The following is a 22,362-nucleotide window of genomic DNA, read 5'->3' on the forward strand; positions in this document are numbered from 1 at the left end:
CGTCCTCTTGCAGATGGGATCCGAACGTGGCGCACGTTGAGCAAGGCTTTTGTAACAACGCTCGCTTAGCTCTTTCAGACTGTATAACGTAACAGTAGAGTGAAAGGATATATGGTTGATCGCCGGATGGCCACAGGAGAACGGCGACAGAAGAAAGTGGCTTCCAGACGAGTGGAGGCGCAGTCCGCTATGCGAGGCTCGTTCTGGCAGAAAAAGGCTTGTTCCGAAGGCGATGGCTTCAATTTTTCTGGAGGACACAGAGACGTCAAGTGTCGCTGAAGAAGAGAAAATCTGCTATAATAGCGATTTTGGGGTTCCCTTGTGCTGATTGGCGCACACGTCAGAGGCGCCTTCACCATTGGATGTGCAGTTGCTGCAGCACAGCCAATCAGCGAGTCAGTCACTCTCTGTGCTCGCTGTGCAGTTGCAATGCTTTTTACATATAAGCTTCAATAAATCTGAGAAAAGCAGTTTCCCCACAGCATATAGCTACCCAATACAATGTGATCGTTCTCGAAAGGGAACTGCTGTCACCGATTTAGTTCATTTGCGAATTGCTACAATGGTATGAGTTTTTTATTTATTTTTTTGCATTTATTAATGATTCATTCTGTGAGAAACATTTAATATATCATCAAAAACTGTTGAGTCTTATAGGCATATCAAATAGACCTATAGCCTATGAGCAGAGTTCCTCTTTCCTAAATGTAACTAAATTACATTAAGTTTGAGTTGATCAAACTTAAATCAATTTCATTGATGACACTATTTAAATATTTTATGTTAGACTCATTAAATATAAATATGCATTACTTAATTAGATATAAGTAAAGTGAACCAATTTGAATTTTGTGTCATATCTATGAAGGGCCTGAATTTTATTTTTTGAGTGATGTATATGGAGTATGTATATGTATATAGTGTTCTTAACCAATAATGGAATATGCGTATCTTTCTGTCTGTTGCACATTTTAGTTTTTTATGCATCATTTCTCAGGCTTAAGAAAAGTGTTGGGTAATTGGCAGTGTACATGTGTAGCTATATAGAAAATATGTATAAAAAAATAAAAATAAAAATAAACATCTTTATAAATTGTATTGCAATCACTGTTGATTCCAAATAAAAGGAGACACTCGGTCATTGATAACCTTTTTTATTTGAATAAACAAACAGCACACTAATGGCAAAAACTTAAAATATTATTTGCAGATAATCGTAATTAGCGCCGTTTATCCATAAAATGCATTTTAGATGCATGTTGTCTATAGCATGTTATCATTCAATGCAAACGTATGAGAATGTGTGTTCTAGCTGTATTTTACATGCAAATATCTACAACTTTTTAATGAGATCACTGACTTGCACATACAGTATAATATAACCAAAACCACCACATGAAGCTATAACTATAATTCAGTGTGCAATTGTGGCCCATTAAGGCTACACAGGAAGAAAAAAAAAGAGCAATATATCAGCTCCATAAACTGAATTTAAAATTTTCCAGTATAATAAAATAAAAAAATAACTACATTTAGCATACAATTATTTAATTTAACAGCCAATTAATTTATCAATCATTTAATATAACATATTAAATAACAATGAAATCATTTATCACCATTTCATGGTGCACAAGAGCAGGAGAGTTTCCCAATGCGGTGCAGATAAAGAGCAGGCTGAACAAAACCAGCCAGTATATAACAAATCAGACCAGTGATCCAAAGTTTATGAATAAAGTGGTTTGTTAGAATGGTAAATAATCCTATTGTAGCAAATGGGACATATATGATAGCCATGCTCCCCGTAGTAATTAGAATGATTTGAAATGCTCTTCTCTTCATGTGGTTTTCCTCCTCTCTCTCTCTTCTTCTCTCTCCTGGTCCGGACTGCTTCAGAGCTCTGAGAACAGCCACAACACAAAACAACTGGATGCAGAGGGCCGGTAGGAACTGCAGCGAGAATAAATGTGAATGTATTTGTCCATTTTTTGTGAAGTCAATAAATAAGGAACAGAAGCAGGAGCCAAGAATAGTTATCCAGGCTGCAGTGCAGCAGATCACTCTATATCTGAGAGGTTTGTACTTCAGAAAGGTTACAGGATGAACCACTGCCAGGTAACGCTCAACACACATCAGACACTGAAACACAGGACGGCCAGTAATGCATAGGCCTAGTAAAAAGAGTGGTAATTTTGAGATTCTCTGAAAGCAAACTGACATTATATAAAACAAACAATTCAGACAAACACCAAGCTCACAAACAGAGAGATTGAGGTTGAAGAACTCTGATGCGACTCCACTTCCTGTTCCTGTGATGATGAACCATATAACATAGGAGTGAGTAGGAAGACCAAACAGGAGATTGATGCTGAAAATACAAATTTTGAGACTTTCAAGTAACCAGAAAGAATCCGTTGTGGAGTTTGTAGATTCTTCAGGTGTGGTGAAGTTCACTGTGTAGTTGTTCATCTCCTTTGTGTTTGTCTTCAGCAATATAAACTGCAACTGTGATTTACTGGAAAAGAGAAGCGTAATGAACCAGTGAATTCAGCCTGTGTGAATGAACTCAGAATAAGTACGATTTTAATATTTTTTTAATGCATCCAGTTTGAATGTTCCAGTTTAGAATTCTAAAAATTCTTTGTTTACATTCAAATAACCAGAGCATTTCATGATTAAATGATATACAGTCTCTTTTAATTCAATGTCTCTAAACAATTACACTTGCCCCAAAACCCTTGGACAGATAAACACAATTACACGGTTAATTATTGTTGATGTTAAAAAATAAGAAATTCAATCAAAAACAGAGGTTTATCACCTGAAGAGTGAATGTCCGGTTTCTCTGGATGAAATCTCTGTGCTGTGCTTTGTACACTGATCTCACAGCTGTCACAAGAATATATGACTTCATCTGCTACACGTCACATAAAACATCAGATATGAATATACTTCTTCAGATAAAAAAATAGGTTTCGTTTTTTTTCTGACAGGAGATAGAGACAGATATGGATTTTTAAAAGATGCACTGTACGCGGTAGACCAATCACAACAGAATGACTTTGACACTGGTCAGGTGTTACTCATTCAACACCTGATATTCAAATAATTAGACTGAGCATTTAAAAACTATGGCAAAGAAAAACCAACTATATATCTGTGTTATGACAGAATGTCAAATTTGATGTAATCATCCTTCATGCCATCCATATCTGAATAATGAATACAGAATAAACAATTAATCTGTGTAAATAACTAGAACAAACAAATGTGCAACGATAAGTCAGTTTCAGGTGGAAGACAGGGCGGGACATATTGAACAGCTCCTCCCCCTTTTTTAAATAGCCAATAGTTTATATCACAGCCAGAGCTGTTGAGCCCGATAAAGCCGCAGTTTCCTCCTAATCTCCTCCATATTGCTTTAAAATATAGCATTCTGTTCAGAATTCAAATGGGTCCTATACGTTTTCTAATACTCTCTGGACCGGAGCAGACTGTGTGCGTGCTTCGGCGGTTCACGTGCCACTTACAAGAAATCAGACTTCATTCGCCCCAATGGGAAGCATATTTACACTGAATCTGAATCATTCCCTATCCCCTATACAATGCACTGTGTGCTATTCGCCATGCAGAAAATAGTAACTGTGTGAGCAAATTGATTTCAGGCACAGCTTCAGCGTCTATGTATAATGAAGGGGGCGGGACGCGTTGGATTCTAGTGAACATTTGATTGGACAGAAAATCTAATGAGAAGCTAAAGTGTATGGAAAATTTTATGCTTGTTTCCATCTGTTTTGTCTCTCATAAGCAGATGGCCTTTGTATTTGTTTGCTTTTTGTTTGTTTGCTATTTGTATTACATTGTGAAGCGACCTTGGGTTCTTGAAAGGCGCTATAGAAAATAAACATTTTATTATTATTATTATTATTATTAAAGAGCAGAGTGATTATGCATTAATTTGAGGAGAGTCTCTGCATGAAAGACCAGTGACTGCAGATCAACGTGCTGCTGCATTTCTCTCCGAAATTAAATGAAATGTGGAGGATTTTATCTTTGACAAGATGATTGATAGGTCAGTTTGCGTGACAGGGTGCAACAGAGAGCAACCGTTAACTTTCAGATTCAGTAAGTATGGCTTTATGTCTGCACGGATGGCGTCATCATGGAGGCCAGTGAGCAGTGTTTGGAGGAATTGATTTTGGATTAGCTCTGTACTTCAAACCAGATTTAACTCTTTCTGAAGCAAAGACAATTTGTTGTCTCAGATCCATGGCTCGCACTAAAAACTGAATGGGTGCTTCTTTTTAATCTTAAACAGCCCGTGTGAGGGAGTGGTACAAGTCTGTAGCATCCTTCTCAATGTAATCAGTCCGTAATATCTCTCTGACAGCTTGCAATGACAGATCAACTCTACTTTCAAGATAACTCTTCAATTTTGTTCCTGGGGCTATAGCTTGAATGACAGCTTCTACGACTTCTCCCACCTCATCTCTTTTTCAGTGCTCTTTGGATTTGTCTTTCCAAACTAGTGTACGCTAACTCTCTTCTGTACAGTGGATGGACAAAATAAACATTTTGGGAAGTTACTCCTGTTGCATTCGGGACAGAAACATTTTCTCCTTGTTCATTTGGATTACTGGGTGCGATATCATTTTCAACCACCGGCTGGCGCTCTCGCGATATTTGTTGGGGCTGGGATACGCCATTATTGTAATTTTTCCCTTTGATTTCCTCAATGTTGTCATTTACTTGCAGCAATAGAGACATCTATTGTGTCTCCTGTGTGCGCACGGCCTACTGGTGAAGGACGCGATGTTGCTTCTCCTCCAGCCGATATGAAGACCGGTTTCTATAAACCCGTACTTCATTGAACCCTAGATATGTGGTGGGTTATGGCCTTCTTGGACCTGTGTCAATTAAAACGGGCCCTTTTTTGAAAGCCTCCATTCAATTACTTCACAGAAATGCATTTTCAAATGCTCCGTCCCCAAGGTTGGCCGGCAGCGTTCGACCTGAAAGACAGTCCTTCAGATCTCTATCCTTCCGCTCCACAGACCATTCTGTGTTCTGGGGTCGAGGGAACAAAGTATCAGTACAAGTCCTACCCTTCGATTGCTCCATAGCCAGTTCGGTCTTCAGGTCAACTGGGAGAGAGTAATCTCGCCCATGGGCTGAGTATCTCTTTTTCAGTTCAGGAGAAGGACTCTGTCCAACACGTCTCTTCAAGAAGAGTGTGTTAGGCTAGTGCTAGAAGTGAGAAAGGGTCCCACTGAAAATTTCAGAGGCTCCTGGGGCATATGGCAGATGCAGCCGCTTGGCTTCCTCCATATGAAGACCGCTTCAGCACTAGTTTTATGATCGAGTCCCGAGGTGACCGTGGCAGAGCGGCACGCCCTGTGTGATAAAAGATAACCCCGGCCTGCCGCCAAACTCTCAGCCCGTGTTCAGACCTTCAGGTCCACTAACACCGACTGTGGGGCCATGTACAAAGGGCATGCTTTAACGGAGGCCTAGGCGACCTCTGACTGCATTGGTATTCGTTACCTCGAGTTGGCAGTTCACCTCGCTTTGAGCCACCGCTGCTCAGCGAGCTGGAACTGGTCTGAAAAGACAACATTGCGACCGTTGTGCTAATCTTCCCTCGCATGTCACAACTCGCCCGCCACCTCCTCCTTGGAGTCAGAAGCTTCTGAGGTCGCTTCATTCCACTATAAATTTCTTCCGGCCTGCTCAATCGTGCCACCAACGAGCCTCACGGCAGCTATGGCCAGGGAAAGTAGAGACTCCATCCCCTGGCGGTCCAGCTGGGCAGGGACCACTACGGGGCCGCACAATTACATCTGTTGCTCCTCCAGACTCGTCCCTCTGCCAGTTGTGTTTCTGTCTGAGCAGACATCCCTTGGATAGACACTGGCTCTCAGCTGACCCCGGGGCCCCGCAGAAATGTGTTACCCAGTGAGCCTTCTAAGAAAGCGGCTATGCGATTCATTATCGCTTGGCGCTGCTCAAGTTCAGTGATGTTCATCATACTCAGGTGTTGAGCAGAAATGCTCCTGAAGTTCAGTGAATTATCACATCTAGTGTTGAGCAGTGCTCCTGTCGTGTGCGTGCATGTCGCTTGCACCTACTGTGCTAAATCAGGAGTGGAACAGATCTTGATAGTTGCCCCTTTTTGGTCCAACCAGATCTAGTTCCCTTCGACAGCCTTCCTGACTTCCCCTGAATACATTTCAAAGAACTGGACGGGGAGGTTCAGGTGGCTACCACAAGGAAATATGTGGTAGTGACCATCACTTCTGCAAGCACCCCCTTAAGATAAGGCAGTTGTGCTTCGCTAGTTAGAAGTGGAACCTAATCGTTGAATGAGTCTTCTCTCCGATCCTGAGAGCGTTCGGTCATTTCAGTGCTCTCTTTCCTGCAAGTTGGGTTGGAGTAGGCTGTTCACCCTCAATATGATACAAACATCATATGCAGAAGTATGGGAAGCACGTCCTGATCGCCAGGTTCCTGAGGGAGCAAGGGTTATCCCTGCGCTCCTCTTTATCCTCTTGGGCCTATCTCTGGTGCTACTGCAATGCAGAGACCGCCCCAGAGCCACTGATGAAGTAATAATTACATATGAATTACATAAAGCGTCTGCTCCGGTCTAGAGACACCACAGAGCGGATCATATGTGCGAGACGGCGCAAACCGTCAAACTTGACATTTTGTCATAACACAGATAGTGGGGTTTTCTTTGTCATAGTTTAACTATTTGAATATCAGGTGTTGAATGAGTAACACCTGACCAGTGTCAAAGACTGAATCTTTGAACGTTCACTGATTTTATCTGTGCACATCATACTACAAAGATGGTTACTGAAGTTAGACAATTTTCTGCATGAATGTAATAATGGTTGAATGATTTATTTTCTTCAAATGTTTAGTTAGTCATTTTGAACTTCATTTTTTAATTTAAAGTGCCCCTATTAAGCTATTTTAAAGGCTCCTGTTTTGTTTTGGAGTCTCCTACAACAGGTTTACATGCATCAAAAGTCCAAAAACATTTTATCATAATATACATTGAACATCACCACATTTTGCAATGATTCTCAAATGGACTGGATGGATGAATCAGTCTCTCTAAATCCCTCCTTTTCACGAGCTACTCTGCTCTGATTGGTCAGATGGCCCAGTCTGTTGTGATTGGTCTACCGCGTCTTTTAAAAATCCATATCTGTCTCTATCTCCTGTCAGAAAACAAAAACAAACCTATTTTTTTATCTGAAGTATATTCATATCTGATGTTTTATGTGACGTGTAGCAGATGAAGTCATATATGCAGTGTACAAAACACAGCACAGAGATTTCATCCAGAGAGACCGGACATTCACTCTTCAGGTGATAAACTTCTGTTTTTGACTGAATTTTTTTTTTTTTTTTTACCATAAAAACGAATTAACCGTGTAATTGTGTTTATCTGCCCAAGGGTTTTGGGGCAAGTGTAATTGTTTAGAGATATTGAATTAAAAGAGACTGTATATCATTTATTAATAAAGTGCTCTGGTTATTTGAATGTAAACAAAGAATTTTTGAACTGGATCGTTCAAACTGGATGCATTAAAAAAATATTAAAATCGTACTTATTCTGAGTTCATTCACACAGGCTGAATTCACTGGTTCATTACGCTTCTCTTTTCCAGTAAATCACAGTTGCAGTTTATATTGAGACAAACACAAAGGAGATGAACAACTACACAGTGAACTTCACCACACCTGAAGAATCTACAAACTCCACAACGGATTCTTTCTGGTTACTTGAAAGTCTCAAAATTTGTATTTTCAGCATCAATCTCCTGTTTGGTCTTCCTACTCACTCCTATGTTATATGGTTCATCATCACAGGAACAGGAAGTGGAGTCGCATCAGAGTTCTTCATCCTCAATCTCTCTGTTTGTGAGCTTGGTATCTGTCTGACTGGTTTGTTTTATATAATATCAGTTTGCTTTCAGAGAATCTCAAAATTACCACTCTTTTTACTAGGCCTATGCATTACTGGCCGTCCTGTGTTTCAGTGTCTGATGTGTGTTGAGCGTTACCTGGCAGTGGTTCATCCTGTAACCTTTCTGAAGTACAAACCTCTCAGATATAGAGTGATCTGCTGCACTGCAGCCTGGATAACTATTCTTGGCTCCTGCTTCTGTTCCTTATTTATTGACTTCACAAAAAATGGACGAATACAAAAAACAATTTTAACTCTGCAGTTACTACCGGCCCTCTTCATCCAGTTGTTTTGTGTTGTGGCTGTTCTCAGAGCTCTGAAGCAGTCCGGACCAGGAGAGAGAAGAAGAGAGAGAGAGGAGGAAAACCACATGAAGAGAAGAGCGTTTCAAATCATTCTAATTACTACGGGGAGCATGGCTATCATATATGTCCCATTTGCTACAATAGGATTATTTACCATTCTAACAAACCACTATATTCATAAACTTTGGATCACTGGTCTGATTTGTTATATACTGGCTGGTTTTGTTCAGCCTGCTCTTTATCTGCACCGCATTGGGAAACTCTCCTGCTCTTGTTCACCGTGAAATGGTGATATATGATTTAATTGTTATTTAATCATTTTAAATAATTGATCAATTAATTGACTGTTAAATGAAACCATTTTATGCTAAATGTAGTTATTTTTTATTTTATTATACTGGAAAATTATAAATTCAGTTTATGGAGCTGATGTATTGCTTCTTTTTTTCTTCCTTTGTAGCCTTAATGGGCCACAATTGAACACTGAATTATAGTTATAGCTTCATGTGGTGGTTTTTGGTTATGTTATATGTATGTGCAAGTCAGTGATCTCATTAAAAAGTTGTAGGTATTTGCATGTAAAATACAGCTAGAACACACATTCTCATACATTTGCATTGAATGATAACATGCTATAGACAACATGCATCTAAAATTACGATTATCTGCAAATAATATTTTAAGTTTTTGCCATTAGTGTGCTGTTTGTTTATTCAAATAAAAAAGGTTATCAATGACCGAGTGTCTCCTTTTATTTTGTCTACAACAGTGATTCCAATACAATTTATAGAGATGTTTTTTTATTTATTTTTATACATATACTCTATAGCTACACATGTACACTGCCTATTGCCCAACACTTTTCTTAACCCTGAGAAATGATGCATAAAAAACTAAAATGTGCAACAGACAGAAAGATACGCATATTCCATTATTGGTTAAGAACACTATATACATACTCCATATACATCACTCAAAAAAAAAAGATTCAGGCCCTTCATAGATATGACACATTAAAATTGTGTTTACTTTACTTATATCTAATTAAGTACAGTAATGCATATTTATATTTAATGAGTCTGACATAAAATATTTAAATAGTGTCATTATGAAATTTATTTAAGTTTGATCAACTCAATTTAGTTACATTTAGGAAAGAGGAGCTCCTTCTGCCCATAGGCTATAGGTCTATTTTATATGCCTATCAGACTCAACAGCTTTTGATGATATATTAATGTTACTCACTGAATGAATCATAAATAAATGCAAAAAAAACCCAAAAAAAACTTGTATGATATGAACGGAGTGCGCTGTAGTGTACAGAGGATTTGAATGACGCTTCTTAGCAGAATGTATCACAACTTACTGGAAGCTTAAGTCATTAGTCTTTGTGTATATATAGCCCTCATTTTACCATTGTCTCTTGTCTAGCTTTGTTCTCTGTAACCACTATTGGTGAGTGTTAGGATTTGTTCAAGTCCTTGTTTATTTTGTTCACGTTTATTTGAATAATGCTGCACGTGGGTTCTCATTGCACCCTGCCCCAGTCGACTTACGTTACAAGAACTGACTTCTTTTTCAGAATAGTAGGACACAACAGAATATCGCTTATGAACACAACACCCATCATATGAGTCTCCTTAAACTTTCATGATATGCCAATTGCTGCATCTACTGCATCTTTTTACTAGATTTAACATTGTGTCATAAACTTAACACATAAGTTACATTGTGATTCCTCTGTAAATGAGTTTCACAATGAAGAGTCTGTGTAAATGTAGCTTTAATGTGGCTTCTGTGTCTTGGAGGTGTAAATTTGGTTCATTACAGGTTAGGGTTTAATGTAGTGCTGTCAAACGATTAAAATATTTAATCGCGATTAATCACATTAATGTCATAGTTAACTCGCAATTAATCGCAATTAACCGCATATTTTTATCTATTCTAAATGTCTCTTGATTTCTTTTTGTCCCATTATTTTTTCTCATTTTCATGCTCTTATCAACATGAAAAAGTGGATCGGCTTGCTTTGTGCACATGTTTTTTATTGAAAACAACATTGGCATACTGTGTTCAATTTCACACTAACATTATCACTTGGAGCAAATAATCTCTCACACAATGTAACACGGTCCATCAATAAAAGGGTGAAAGTAATACTGACGAGGTCCTGATATTGACGAGGGGGCGGAGAATTCGCATCAGCTGTGTGTGTGTGTGTGTGTGTGTGTTTGGCCATCAAGGGGTATTTCAGACTGGACGTGCTGCGATGATGATAGCTCAGTTCACAACGACAAAACACACAGATCACTTTGGTCTTGTCAATGGAACCATTTGGCAACTTTTTAAAAGTAAACTTTCCATTCAGAATCTTATTGGCATCCATTTCGGCGTCTCGCGCTCGTCATCCACTCAAAACGTAACGTTAACCAACTATTTGGCCGGCTCGCAAGCCCAAACAAGTGTGTGCGGCGTGCCTGTTGTTTTGTTTCTGGTCTAGCTAGATCCGCTTGCGCTTTGGTCGACGAAGCAACAAAACGTCCTCGTGCGGTGCAAGCCATTGAAATGAATGGGTTTCATAACGCAGCGCATGCCGCGTCCTGTTGCAAAAGCATGTGAAAAAAAATACTACGTTTGCTAGGCCAAAAAGACCGTTAATCGCGCGATAAAAAAAATGTACACCGTTAAAATGGGTTTGCGTTAACGCCGTTAATAACGCGTTTAACTGACAGCCCTAGTTTAATGTTACAAACTGATTTACTGATGTACTTTTTGTAGATTGTTATTCCAATAAAGCACATCATGACCCAGTGTCACCTTTTCCCTATTGATGGCTGCCACAGAGATCATAGCAATAATCTTGACCTCCTGTCAACACAAATGTCTAAAGTATTTATTCCCTCTCTAATTTTAAAATTCTCAGTCTAAGAATTTGCATTTAAGGTGTTGAATAAGTGACACCTGTGTTGTTTAGTGTCAGATAAATGAATATGATTCGAGAGGACTGAACAAAAATTGTTCCAGTGATAATTTCCTTTTTACAGATTTGAGTGATTGTTGATTTAAACACTTATACTAGCTAAATGTATACAATTTTTTTTCGTAAAATAACGGTGAAAAGTCTGGCAGCAAAGTTGCCAACCACTTACCGTCAAATTACAGTAAAAAAACGTAAATTATTTTACAGAATTTTTTTTTTGAAAACGGATATTTACCGTGAATATTTTCTGTATTTTTACAGTCAAACTGCTGTAGAAAAAAAAAAATCTCATAAAAAATGTCTGTTGAATGTTAAACGAATGTATAAATCTGTATAAAAACTTACAAATATTGCAGAAATACCTTAAAATTACATAATTAAAACAAAGATTTTAATACAGAATTATTTGGTATATTTTTTGGATAATCCAATCCATCTACAAGAACTCCTTGTCAAAGTAAAGACTTTTCTATGTAAAACACACAGGAAATGTTGTATAATTACCTTCAGATACCCTAATTTAAAGCCTAATACCAGTATATTTATTGATTTAAACTTATTTTATGTCATTATTCAATCTATTTACAGTAAATTCCTGTTAAATATTGGAATATTGGTTTTATCCTGTACAAAAAAACAAGATCTTGTGATATTAAGTTTCAGAAACATATTTTTAACAGTTATTGCTTTATTAAAACATTATTTGACAGTAATTACAGACACATCTCTAATACATTTACAAGCTTTTACCATTAATGTATGCAGGTTTACTTTATATAAACATTATTTGACAGTAATAACAAGCAACTCTCCAATATTTCTACATGTTTACCATTTAAATAAGGGGGTTTACTTTATATAAACATTATTTGACAATAATTACAGGCAACTCTCCAATATTTCTACATATTTGTACCTTTAATGTATAGGGCTTTACCTTCTATATACTTTTAACATCAATGTATGAGGTATACTTTATATAAACATTGCTTTATACTAATTAAAATCAACTTTCCAATATATCAACATGACATTTACTCAATGTATGGGTTAACTTTATATACACATTAATAGACAGTAATTACAAGCATTTCTCCAATATATGTAAAAATACACATGTTTATTTTATGTAAACAATAGTTGATAGCAATTACAAGCAACTGTCCAATATATGTACATACTTTTTCCATTACGGCATGGGGTTTACTTTAAAATGCACATAGGCTAAAATGCACACAAAATACGGTCAAGTCCTTCAGTCAAAAAGTTCTTTGTTCTTAGTTCAGAAGCTAAGTTCTTTCCAGTAACAAACAAAGTTAATATATAATCAGTATTAATATACAGATGTGAATGTGCATGCTAAAAAAGTTCATTTGGCAGATTGATATTCACCCACGTCCTTTCAAAATTCCAACGATGGCTATGATCCTCTGTAGTGGCTCTCACCAGGCATTGTCCTGAAAAATAGATAAGATGTATCATGCTTGTAAAAATCGCCAGAGCAGAGCCATTAGGTTGCCCCTTAACAATAATTGCAGTTTGGAGCTTGAATGAAAATTGAACTGTATGCGTTGCGACGTTATAGGACAACTTAGTTTGAAGAAACGAGCAGACACTGATTAGCTACTTGCTCTACGTTTATTTAAAATTAACAGCAAGAAAACTAGAAGTGAATGTGCTTTCCATTAAATGAATCACACACAGTAAACAAATCCTTAAGAAAAAAAAAAACTTTGTGTGATTTATTTAAAACAAAACGCGTTCATTGCACAGTAAACAAACCCTTAAAGGAGAACTCCGGCGCAAAATGAACCTTTGGTCTAATAACACATTGGTACCTAGTCAACCGTTCTCTGAGATTTGTTTTCATGATAATCAATGTAAAGAGTTTTATCTCTAAAAACTGTTTAGCGTATAACGCTAGTAATGGGGGCATTTAAAAAGTAAAAAGAAATCGCTAGTTAATACCACTAACAAGGCTCAAAATAGCCCCACACTAACACAGTAACATAATGAGGGTCCCTACATGCAAAACGAAGCATTTGGGATGGGCATTTTTGTTAATTTCTCATTTCGATCATTGACAGGTCTCAAAATTTGTACTCGAGTACTCGGGGGGCGGGGCATGTGCGGGGGGGCGGGGTGTGTCTGTCGTGAAAATTTAAATAGGCTATTTTAAGACATTTATGAAAATGTATGTTGACAAATAAAAATATGACATCAAAACATGTCTATGAAAACATGAACGTATGAATAAAAAAAAACCTGCTAGATTATGATGCATCAATGTTATCGAAAAAGAAACATCTAAAGGGAAGCTGCCTGAGGTAAAGCTAAAGAGTAAATGATCTCCAGTAAACTGAAGCCCGTTCTATGACACACATCCTATGAGATTAATAATCAGATATCCTAGATATATAACATAAATGTAGCTAATATTACAACGATCTGCAAAAAAGGACACGCATGCACATGTGAACTAGTTGTCTATGGTTTGAAAGTGAAACTCTGGATGCGCTCTTCTCTTAACAGCGCGCTGATACACGGGCAACTAAAGCACAGAGAATTTACAACATTCTATCACAATCCTGTTCTCATTATAATGCTGAATATGGCATATTGGCGCTGCACATCTTGCACTTAATTTTTATTTTTTTATGATACAAAGTGATTAGGCTACAGTCATCACTGCGCGTTTTCGAAGCCATAACTAGAAACAACTTTAAATAAAACATAGGTTTACAGTTTAAAAAATTAGAACAAAATAACACTGCAGCATTATTAATATCATCAATGATTTTTGCCCATCAAGCCTATCTAAAAGGAATATGACTGAAAGGAATATAAGAAATAACCTGATTATAGTCAATAATGTCGGACATTCCATTTGAGCTGAAACTGATGAGTGAGTGAACGGTCGGTAAACTGCCGCGTTTTTTCTAGCTGATTATTAAACTCAACCAAACGCTTCTTATTTGAGATTAATCAGATATAGACAACATAAAAGTAATCTTACAACTTATATCTGCACCAAAAAGACGCGAATGTGTACATGAACTTGACCGTGCTGCTATAGAGGGAATGCGTATGACGTCACCGTCAGCTGGAGTGAATGCGGTCACGCACACTGAGTGGCAGAAAGACTGAGCGGCAGCATTGGTTTTCAGCGTGAATGCCGTGAAAAACACAAAAAAACACATCTAAAATGGGAAAGAGCTTTGCGATTGACTGTACAACTACATTTCACAAGAAATCTGAGGTATATTTTTACAGACTGCCAAAAGCTACAGAACAGAGAAGAAAATGGGATCGATGCAATTCATAGAAACAACTTGACTCCAGGCAGAGAAAAGTGGATTTGTAGTTATCATTGAGCCCGTTTACATGCAAACCAGTAACCATGACAACACAAGTAACCCGTGTTTACATGACTTTATTAATAAATCAGGCCATGACCCTTAGGCTGTGTGACGACAAAACAATCATTTGCGTATCTGACTCGTGAGTATTTCATTTGTTTTGTCGGTTGATGTTAAATAAAGCTTGCAACATGTCAGCGGGAAATTTACAGCTGGTATATTATCCTCTCATGCAGTTACAGATGCAGCGTTTTGACTGAACCACTTCTACTTCTGCTGCACGAGATGAGAGAAAAAAAAAGCAGAAAGCAGGTTAATGCGTTCACATAATACGAAATCCGAGTAAGAGGCAAAAAACGTATGACCCTACTCCGATAAAAGAAAACGGGTTTCCGTGTTTACATGACCACATGCGTTGTCATGACAAAAAAATATAGGCTACAAGTTTTAGGGTTGGACGATATGATTATAGCCTATATATAACATTGATATGAGTGATCACCTGGATTTAGACCTACCTATATTGTATTTATATAAAGCGTTCACGTATTTCCCCGGCGTCGAAATCAGGCACATATAAATGTCAGGAAACACAATGGCTGCGTGTCAATATCCATGGATCACTGGATCTTTGGTAGGCCTAAATTGTAAGGAACACTTATATCGAGTCCAACCATCGTTTGTTTTACTCTCGTTTCCGCAGTTTCCCCTATTAAATCCAGTCACGCAGCAGCTCTTTTGCCACTCAGTCCAGCTGAGGGGGCGTGTTCCGGCGGGAAAGTGACGCTAATGCATTCCCTCTATAGTCTGATGTTGTGGACAGCGCGTTGAAAAACGAAAGCACAGAGAATTTACAACATCCTATAACAATCGTGTTCTCATTGTTATGTTATGCATAGATTGGCGCTGCACATCTTGCACTTAACTGTATTTCATGATCAAAGTGATTCCAGGCATCACAGTGCGCGTTTTCAAATCCAGTTTCACTTTATTTCGCCGGTCTGGAAGGCGTGCTGTTGTCTAACGCTAACAAATCAGACTGCAGGAACCGCCCCAAATGCCACAATGACCAATCAGAGAAAGAGAGAATTTTTTTTGGGGGGGGGGGGGGGGGGGGGGTCATTGTTTTCATGATCGATCGTCGCTGTCACGTACGAGTACTCGAGTACCCGTGCCCATCCCTACGAAGCATTGAGAACTTTGTAAGTGTACAGACAGTTTAATAAGAAGATATTTTAAACATACAGTCAACTTCGCATATACAGGCAGAAGCCATCTTTGAAACACAGCCTTTACCAGTCGATCTACGAACGCCGATCCAAGTGCGCTGGTGAGAATGATAAGGTGAGCGCGAACAGCAGGCTTGGATCGGCGTTCATAGATCGACTGGTAAAGGCTGTATTTCAAAGATGGCTTCTGCCTGTATACGCGAAGTTGACTGTATGTTTAAAATATCTTCTTATTAAACTGTCTGTACACTTACAAAGTTCTCAATGCTTCGGTTTGAAGGTAGGGACCCTCATTATGCTACCGTGTTAGTGTGGGGCTATTTTCAGCCTTGTTAGTGGTATTAACAAGCGATTTTTATTTGTCATTACACTATGCCCAATATACTAGCGTTATACTAGCTTTATAGACTAAACTGTTTTTAGAGATAAAACTATTTACATTCGATAATCATGAAAACAAATCTCAGATAACGGTTGACTAGGTAACAATGTGTAATTAGACCAAAGGTTCATTTTGCGCCGGAGTTCTCCTTTAACAAAAAAAAAACTTTGCAATGAAGTCGTTCATCCTCGGATGCGGCGCCGTGCGCACTGTTACAAAAAACCCTGTGCACACAGCCAAGCGAAATGGGGTCTTGCGCACCCAACGCGTCATTTTTGCAAGGTGCGCGCGGACCATAGACAGTAAAAGAAACGGACGCGTCGAGTATAAACAAGGCTTTACTCCGTGTCAGCGCGCGCTCTGATCGGTAAAGGTGCACAGACCTCTCCCGAATCATCTCCAGCACTCAGCCTCCGAAGCACCACTAACTCTCCACCTCTGTTTCCCTCGTAAGCTGATAATAGTATTTAAACATTCTCTATGATAAAAAATGTTTGTAAAAAATATTTGAATAACGGTTTTGGCGGTTATAGAGTTCTAATGACGGTGTTCAACTATAACCGTCGGTCTCACGGTTATATAATAACCTTCACACCCCTACTGTTACGTGTTTGCAAGAGGCAACAGTAACTTGTAAGATGTAACGTTAAGTTAACAGCTAACGTTATTAAATTAATGTTAGTCAACCAAAGGTATTTAACGTTAATGTTATGATGGCTGATGCATGTTTCACATTCAGGGCTAACGTTAATAACGGTTTAACTTTATTAGGACCAGCATAATGTTACATTTGCTAAAGCTAGACAGACTTTTATAAGGTTAATACATAATGTAACAAACGGCGAGTTTTAACGTTAGCCCTGCTGACTCGACAATGTTAACTTGCATATTAAAATTGTAAAATGTATAAAAGCTGCCGCACTTAACAAGCACATTTGACATTGTGAGGAAACATAAATATATATATATATATAAATATATATATATATATATATATATATATATATATATATTATGTATATGACATTTATTTCATTTGTAAAAATGTTATCTTTGAGTAATGTCATCTTTGAGACTGTTAGTTGTTACATGATTAAAAATGTAAACATACACATAAAGCATGGCAATCCCGTCAGAAATGTGTATCATAAGCCCCTTTCACACAGCGCTTTGAACCCGGCAAATTGCCGGCAAATTGCCAGAGTGCCTTCTGTGTGAACGCAAACACGACCCGGGACTGATGCCGGGATCGATGCCGGGTTGGGGACCTAGTAACATTGCCGTGTTCTGACCCGGAACGCGCGCTGTGTGAACAAAAGCCGTAACCAATGCCGTGTCGTAATGATGACGCTGAAGTGAAGTGAAAGCAGGCTAGTGAAACGGTACGTAATCCGCTAGTTTATGATCGAATCAGAGAAAAAAAAATGCACAAGCGTGGTTTCTCCAGAGAGAAATCGCAGCTCATAAGCAAACTATACATGTTGCTGAGACATTACATGTAACATCGATGTCACGTGTCTTTCCGGAACATACACGGGTTGTGTGTGAATGCGCTCTCTGATTCCGGCAAATCACTGGCAGTGTGAATGAAGCAAAATCAAACGAACCCGGGTCAAATCCCGGGTCGCTTTAACCGTGTATTTTCCGGAATCTCTGTGTGAAAGGGGCTATAGAAAGGGAAGCACACACACAAAAAATGCCAACATCAAATGGTACACCAAAATCAAATAACCCTAACCCCATCAAATAATTTTACCTGCATCTGAGGGTCTTTCCCTTAATGTTTCCAGTGATTAAAGAAAGGACTGATGAAGGTGACACGAATCTCCCCTTTCAGTGCGCCACTTCAGCAGGAGAAAGACAAAAGGACAGAAAGTTACTCAGACTTTCCATCAGTAACAGTATGAAAATCACACTTAATACTATCCCAGTGTAGGTTTTCGAACAGTACGTGGGTAAAATTGACTTACTGTAACGTTAGTTGGTGAATGGGTCTTTCTGTTGGGTGTTCTCCCCCGATAAACATCTTATTCCAATGCTTGATCTAAAAAATAAAGTAAACAAATATCTTTTCAATATGTTATCAGTGTTTGAAGAGGTTATGTAAACATACTTCTAACGAATAAATGACGTTTTATCACTTTACTCATTCCCACGCTTTTTTACCTCTCATGTTAACTTACCAACAACAAAACACAGCAATGTTAGATGGTACTAACACATTGAAATACGTGCTAATATCGCTACGTAAATAGTGAAGCAGTACAAAAACACACACAGAGATAACTTATTCATCTTATGAGGTTGCAATAAGCCTGACAGTTAAATTACCCGTGTCCCTAAACGTTAGACTGTTAAGGACTGAAAAATGTTTTCTTACCTGATATCGCCAACAGACCACGTACGACCCCTTCCTCTGTTCATATTCCAGCTTTTGTTCTTCATTGACATAGCAACTAAAATTCGCTCAGAATTTAAGAATTCAACAGGCAGATATAAAATAATCCAGGTCTGACCGAGTAATCAACAACGCAAACAGCAGCTGCTCACACCAACCGACAGTAACGGACGTATTTTCAAAATTAAAATAGGCGCGCACCGCGCAGAGCCGCGCACATTCTCATTGGACAGTTTCCTGGAAGACAGACAGATTAACCAATCATGCTCAAAGTAAAACGGAGAAACAACCAATAACAATAGCAATAGTTTGCGCGAGTTGCAGTCTGTATTATCAAAGCCCGTATTATTATTTAATTAATTGGTCAAATGACATGACAGTGCATGTACAGTGTAATAATGCAATGTAAACTGTTAGGCAAGCAGACAAAATTGGCAAGCATACAAAATTGTAAATTCACACAAAATCACATAAAGCAAAAGGTTTCTGCTGCACTGCTCTGTTGAGGGTGAAACTATTATTGTTAATGATAATACTTATATTTTAACATATACATTGAAGAACTGTTATGAAAATCAGAAAAATCATTAAATGCTAATGAATTATCATAATAATATGCTTAAAGGCAGATATTTATGTATGTTGTTGAAAACATTACATTGTTTCAACGTACAGATCTTGTAAAAAATTAAACGTTGATTTAGAAAGTGTTTTTGTTAACCTTTTTCAACCATTTAGCATTAAACGTTGTTTCAACGACTGGCATTATTTCAATCATTCAATCATTCAATCAATCAACGTTGAAGGTCGGTCATGTGCCGGCTGGGTATATTAATCTACCTTTAGTGAAAGCTGAATGCCGATATCGTGGAAATGTTCCATACTTTATCCAGGCTCTCTACTGCTTCGCGCGAAGTTATGACGTATCCCCCTCCCAAAGTCAAACAATATCATTGGTCGAGATTGCCTCTGGCGTATGATTCGTCCAATGATTGTACAACATTCAATTATTTGAATCTGCGCGCACTTTCTTGATATCTAAAGCACAGAGACTAGAAAAACAATTAGGATGTTTGTTTACACGTTGTGTAATGTTTCAACCATTTTAATGTCTTCAATTCCTTCACCCCCAGTTTACCAAAGCTCAAGTTTATGCTACAAGAGCCTTGGTTGAACTCGAGCCCCAGAATAAATTCCTTGTCTTTCACACATTGCTCACCTATTGTAAATTAAAAATATATAGCACCCCATTGTAAAGCTTTATTCATAGTGTGGCGGTTTGTTCCCATCAACCGAGAAAATTGTGGAGTGGCCTAATGATTTCACTGCAGCGAGGGCCTTGAATTTTGTTGAATATAGATTGACTTTGTGTCTTAATGCTTCAACGTTTTTAAAGTGGATTTACAGCCTTTACTTTTAAATTTAATCACATATTTTCTTCTCAAATAAGCATATGAGATACGTGTCAATATAGTATGGTCAGAAAATCACTGTCAGGGCAGCATTTCAAACAGACAAAAAGGACAATGTCACCCTTAAAAGCCAAGCCAAAAGAGGACATATCAGCACACAAGATTCAAGAGTCCTTTCACACCAACAGGCAGACAGGCGGTTAGTGTCCAGCATTTTTTAGCCTGGTTGTCTTGCGGAAAAACTGTCCCAAAGCATGATGATCCGAGACTTGAGGCTGCAGCACCAGACAGCAGCAGCTACAGTGCACGGGGTGGGGTCTGATGTTGCCACTCAATTTTTTCTCTGCCACTTATGAAATTGTTACAGAACACTTCAGAATTGTAAACACTGAGTCAGTGGTACCTGACAGTAGAAACACTGGATATAGGATGCATAAACAATCACTGACTATTCTTGATTTAATTTTATATTAAACTTAAGCTGTGCAATTATTTCATGTACAATAACTGTATATTTAGTTACACTGTGCAACAATATCTCCTACTGTATTCATCCATCTTTCAAGGCAATATTTTTAGATCTGTTTCTGTAGTATAACACACAGTAATTATTATGTTCAATTTTTATTTACAGCATATCTGCATGAAAGGTATAGCCTATATAGCTGTTTTTTTATTTTTATTTTATGTATGTATTTTTTATCTATCACTCTTGTATCTGCACTTGTTGAATCTTAAGCTGATGTGGCCAGCAAAGTTTATCTTTGCTTCTGAAAAATATCTGCATTGGTGGCAGGGGACTTGGAAGTTTTACATTTACCCTGTATTTGATAGGTGTGAAGTGCTAACCTAACCCTAACCCTATACATTAATGGTAAAGTAATGTAGATATATTGGATAGTTGCTTTTATTTACTATAAAACAATGTTTATATAAAGTGAACTCCTTGAATTAAAAGTATGTAGATATATTGGATAGTTGCGTTTAATTACTATAAAAGTAAGTTTATTCAAAGTAAACCTATACATTAATGTGAAAAGTACGTGTTTTACATCTAAAAATCTGTACTTTGACGGGGAGTTCTTGTGGATGTAATTGATAATGTTATGAATTTACCAAAGAATACTGTGTAAAAACAGAAGACTTCTTTAATTGTATAATTGTAAGGTATTCCTGCAATAATTTCCAGTTTATATGCAGATTTATTCATTTGTTTAATGTTCTACAGACATTTTTTTAATGAGATTTTCTTTTCATTCTACAGCAGTGGAACTGTAAAAATACAGAAAATGTTTACAGTAAATATCTGTATTTTAAAAAACAGAATTATTCCGTAGAATTAACTTAAAGAGCATATTGCAGGTATAAAAAAAAATCTAAATTAATATATAACCTTGTATGAAAATACCATATGAAAAGTTAATGCAGGATTTAAAATGTTTTAAAACAACATAAGGGCACTAATTTAGTAGATAAAGTGAGCGTTTCTTGGACTGCTCGTAAAAACGGCTTTTTTTTTCAACATCGCGTCATTTTACGTCACGCTAGGGAGCCTCAGCCTCGGCTCAGTGCAGAGTAGGCTGGCATTCAGTGAGAGCGGCCGTGAGTCAGTGTGTTTTCGGTAGTTTTTGTATTTTAATTTATCATCGTCATGGTAAATTATTGTTTGTGGAGGTTGCAAAAACTCCGGCCTGTCAGGACATCGAGTCCACAGGTTTCCATAACAAGAAAAGGGACGGTGTTGTTGTATATCTTTCGTGCCTGGTGCGGTTTGTGCAGGTGAAGAGACGGGATTTCTCTTCCGCATCGGCTTCGAGAAACGCGTCGTGTGTAGCGTTCACTTCAGATCGGAGGATTATCATCCCGGCGATATGAGTTCAAAATGGGATTCCGAAGCAAAAATATTGATCGTCTAATACTGTACCAATGGCATGAAATAGTGTGATATAGGTAGTCATGCCCTAAATAGAGGCAACTTGTAATTGAAAAACAAAATTACTCAGGTTGTTTAAATATTCAAATCTTTAATTTTCTATTTATGTTATAACCCAGGTGAAAAATATGTATTAAAAATGTACTTGGGTATGTTTTTAGTACAATAGAAATATACTCAAGTATAGTTTTTATACATTTAATAGTATAAATCTACCCTAAAAATACGAATGTCTGCTGGCCTGATATACGATGGTAATAATCTGTACAATATTGTGAGCACAGTGTATATCGTTAGCGAACGTGTACATCTATAAGCACGTCTCTCACCAAGACACCTGGGCTGTTCTCCACTGGTTCTCACACCACAACTCATGGTGTCTC

The 22,362-nt window shown here is 37.8% G+C and overlaps 2 protein-coding genes across 2 annotated transcripts; one reads left to right on the top strand and one right to left on the bottom strand.

Annotated features, from left to right (window-relative positions):
- Window positions 1–1,623: 1,623 nt before the first annotated feature.
- On the bottom strand, window positions 1,624–2,469 carry LOC130100524 (hydroxycarboxylic acid receptor 2-like). Its single transcript, XM_056265997.1, has one exon. The coding sequence runs from the start codon at window positions 2,467–2,469 to the stop codon at window positions 1,624–1,626; it is 846 nt and encodes a 281-aa protein (XP_056121972.1).
- Window positions 2,470–7,724: 5,255 nt separating this feature from the next.
- Window positions 7,725–8,570, top strand: LOC130100525 (C-C chemokine receptor type 8-like). Its single transcript, XM_056265998.1, has one exon. It carries the CDS (start codon window positions 7,725–7,727, stop codon window positions 8,568–8,570), a length of 846 nt encoding a protein of 281 aa, XP_056121973.1.
- Window positions 8,571–22,362: the final 13,792 nt, after the last annotated feature.

The sequence above is a fragment of the Rhinichthys klamathensis genome, unplaced genomic scaffold (assembly GCF_029890125.1).
Source record: "Rhinichthys klamathensis goyatoka isolate OS25496 unplaced genomic scaffold, OSU_Roscu_1.1 h1tg000243l_1, whole genome shotgun sequence".
NCBI classification, from domain to species: Eukaryota; Metazoa; Chordata; class Actinopteri; order Cypriniformes; family Leuciscidae; genus Rhinichthys; species Rhinichthys klamathensis.

Coding starts and splice junctions, on each gene's coding strand:
- LOC130100524 (XM_056265997.1), bottom strand. CDS start 2,469: ATGAACAACTACACAGTGAACTTCACCACACCTGAAGAATCTACAAAC.
- LOC130100525 (XM_056265998.1), top strand. CDS start 7,725: ATGAACAACTACACAGTGAACTTCACCACACCTGAAGAATCTACAAAC.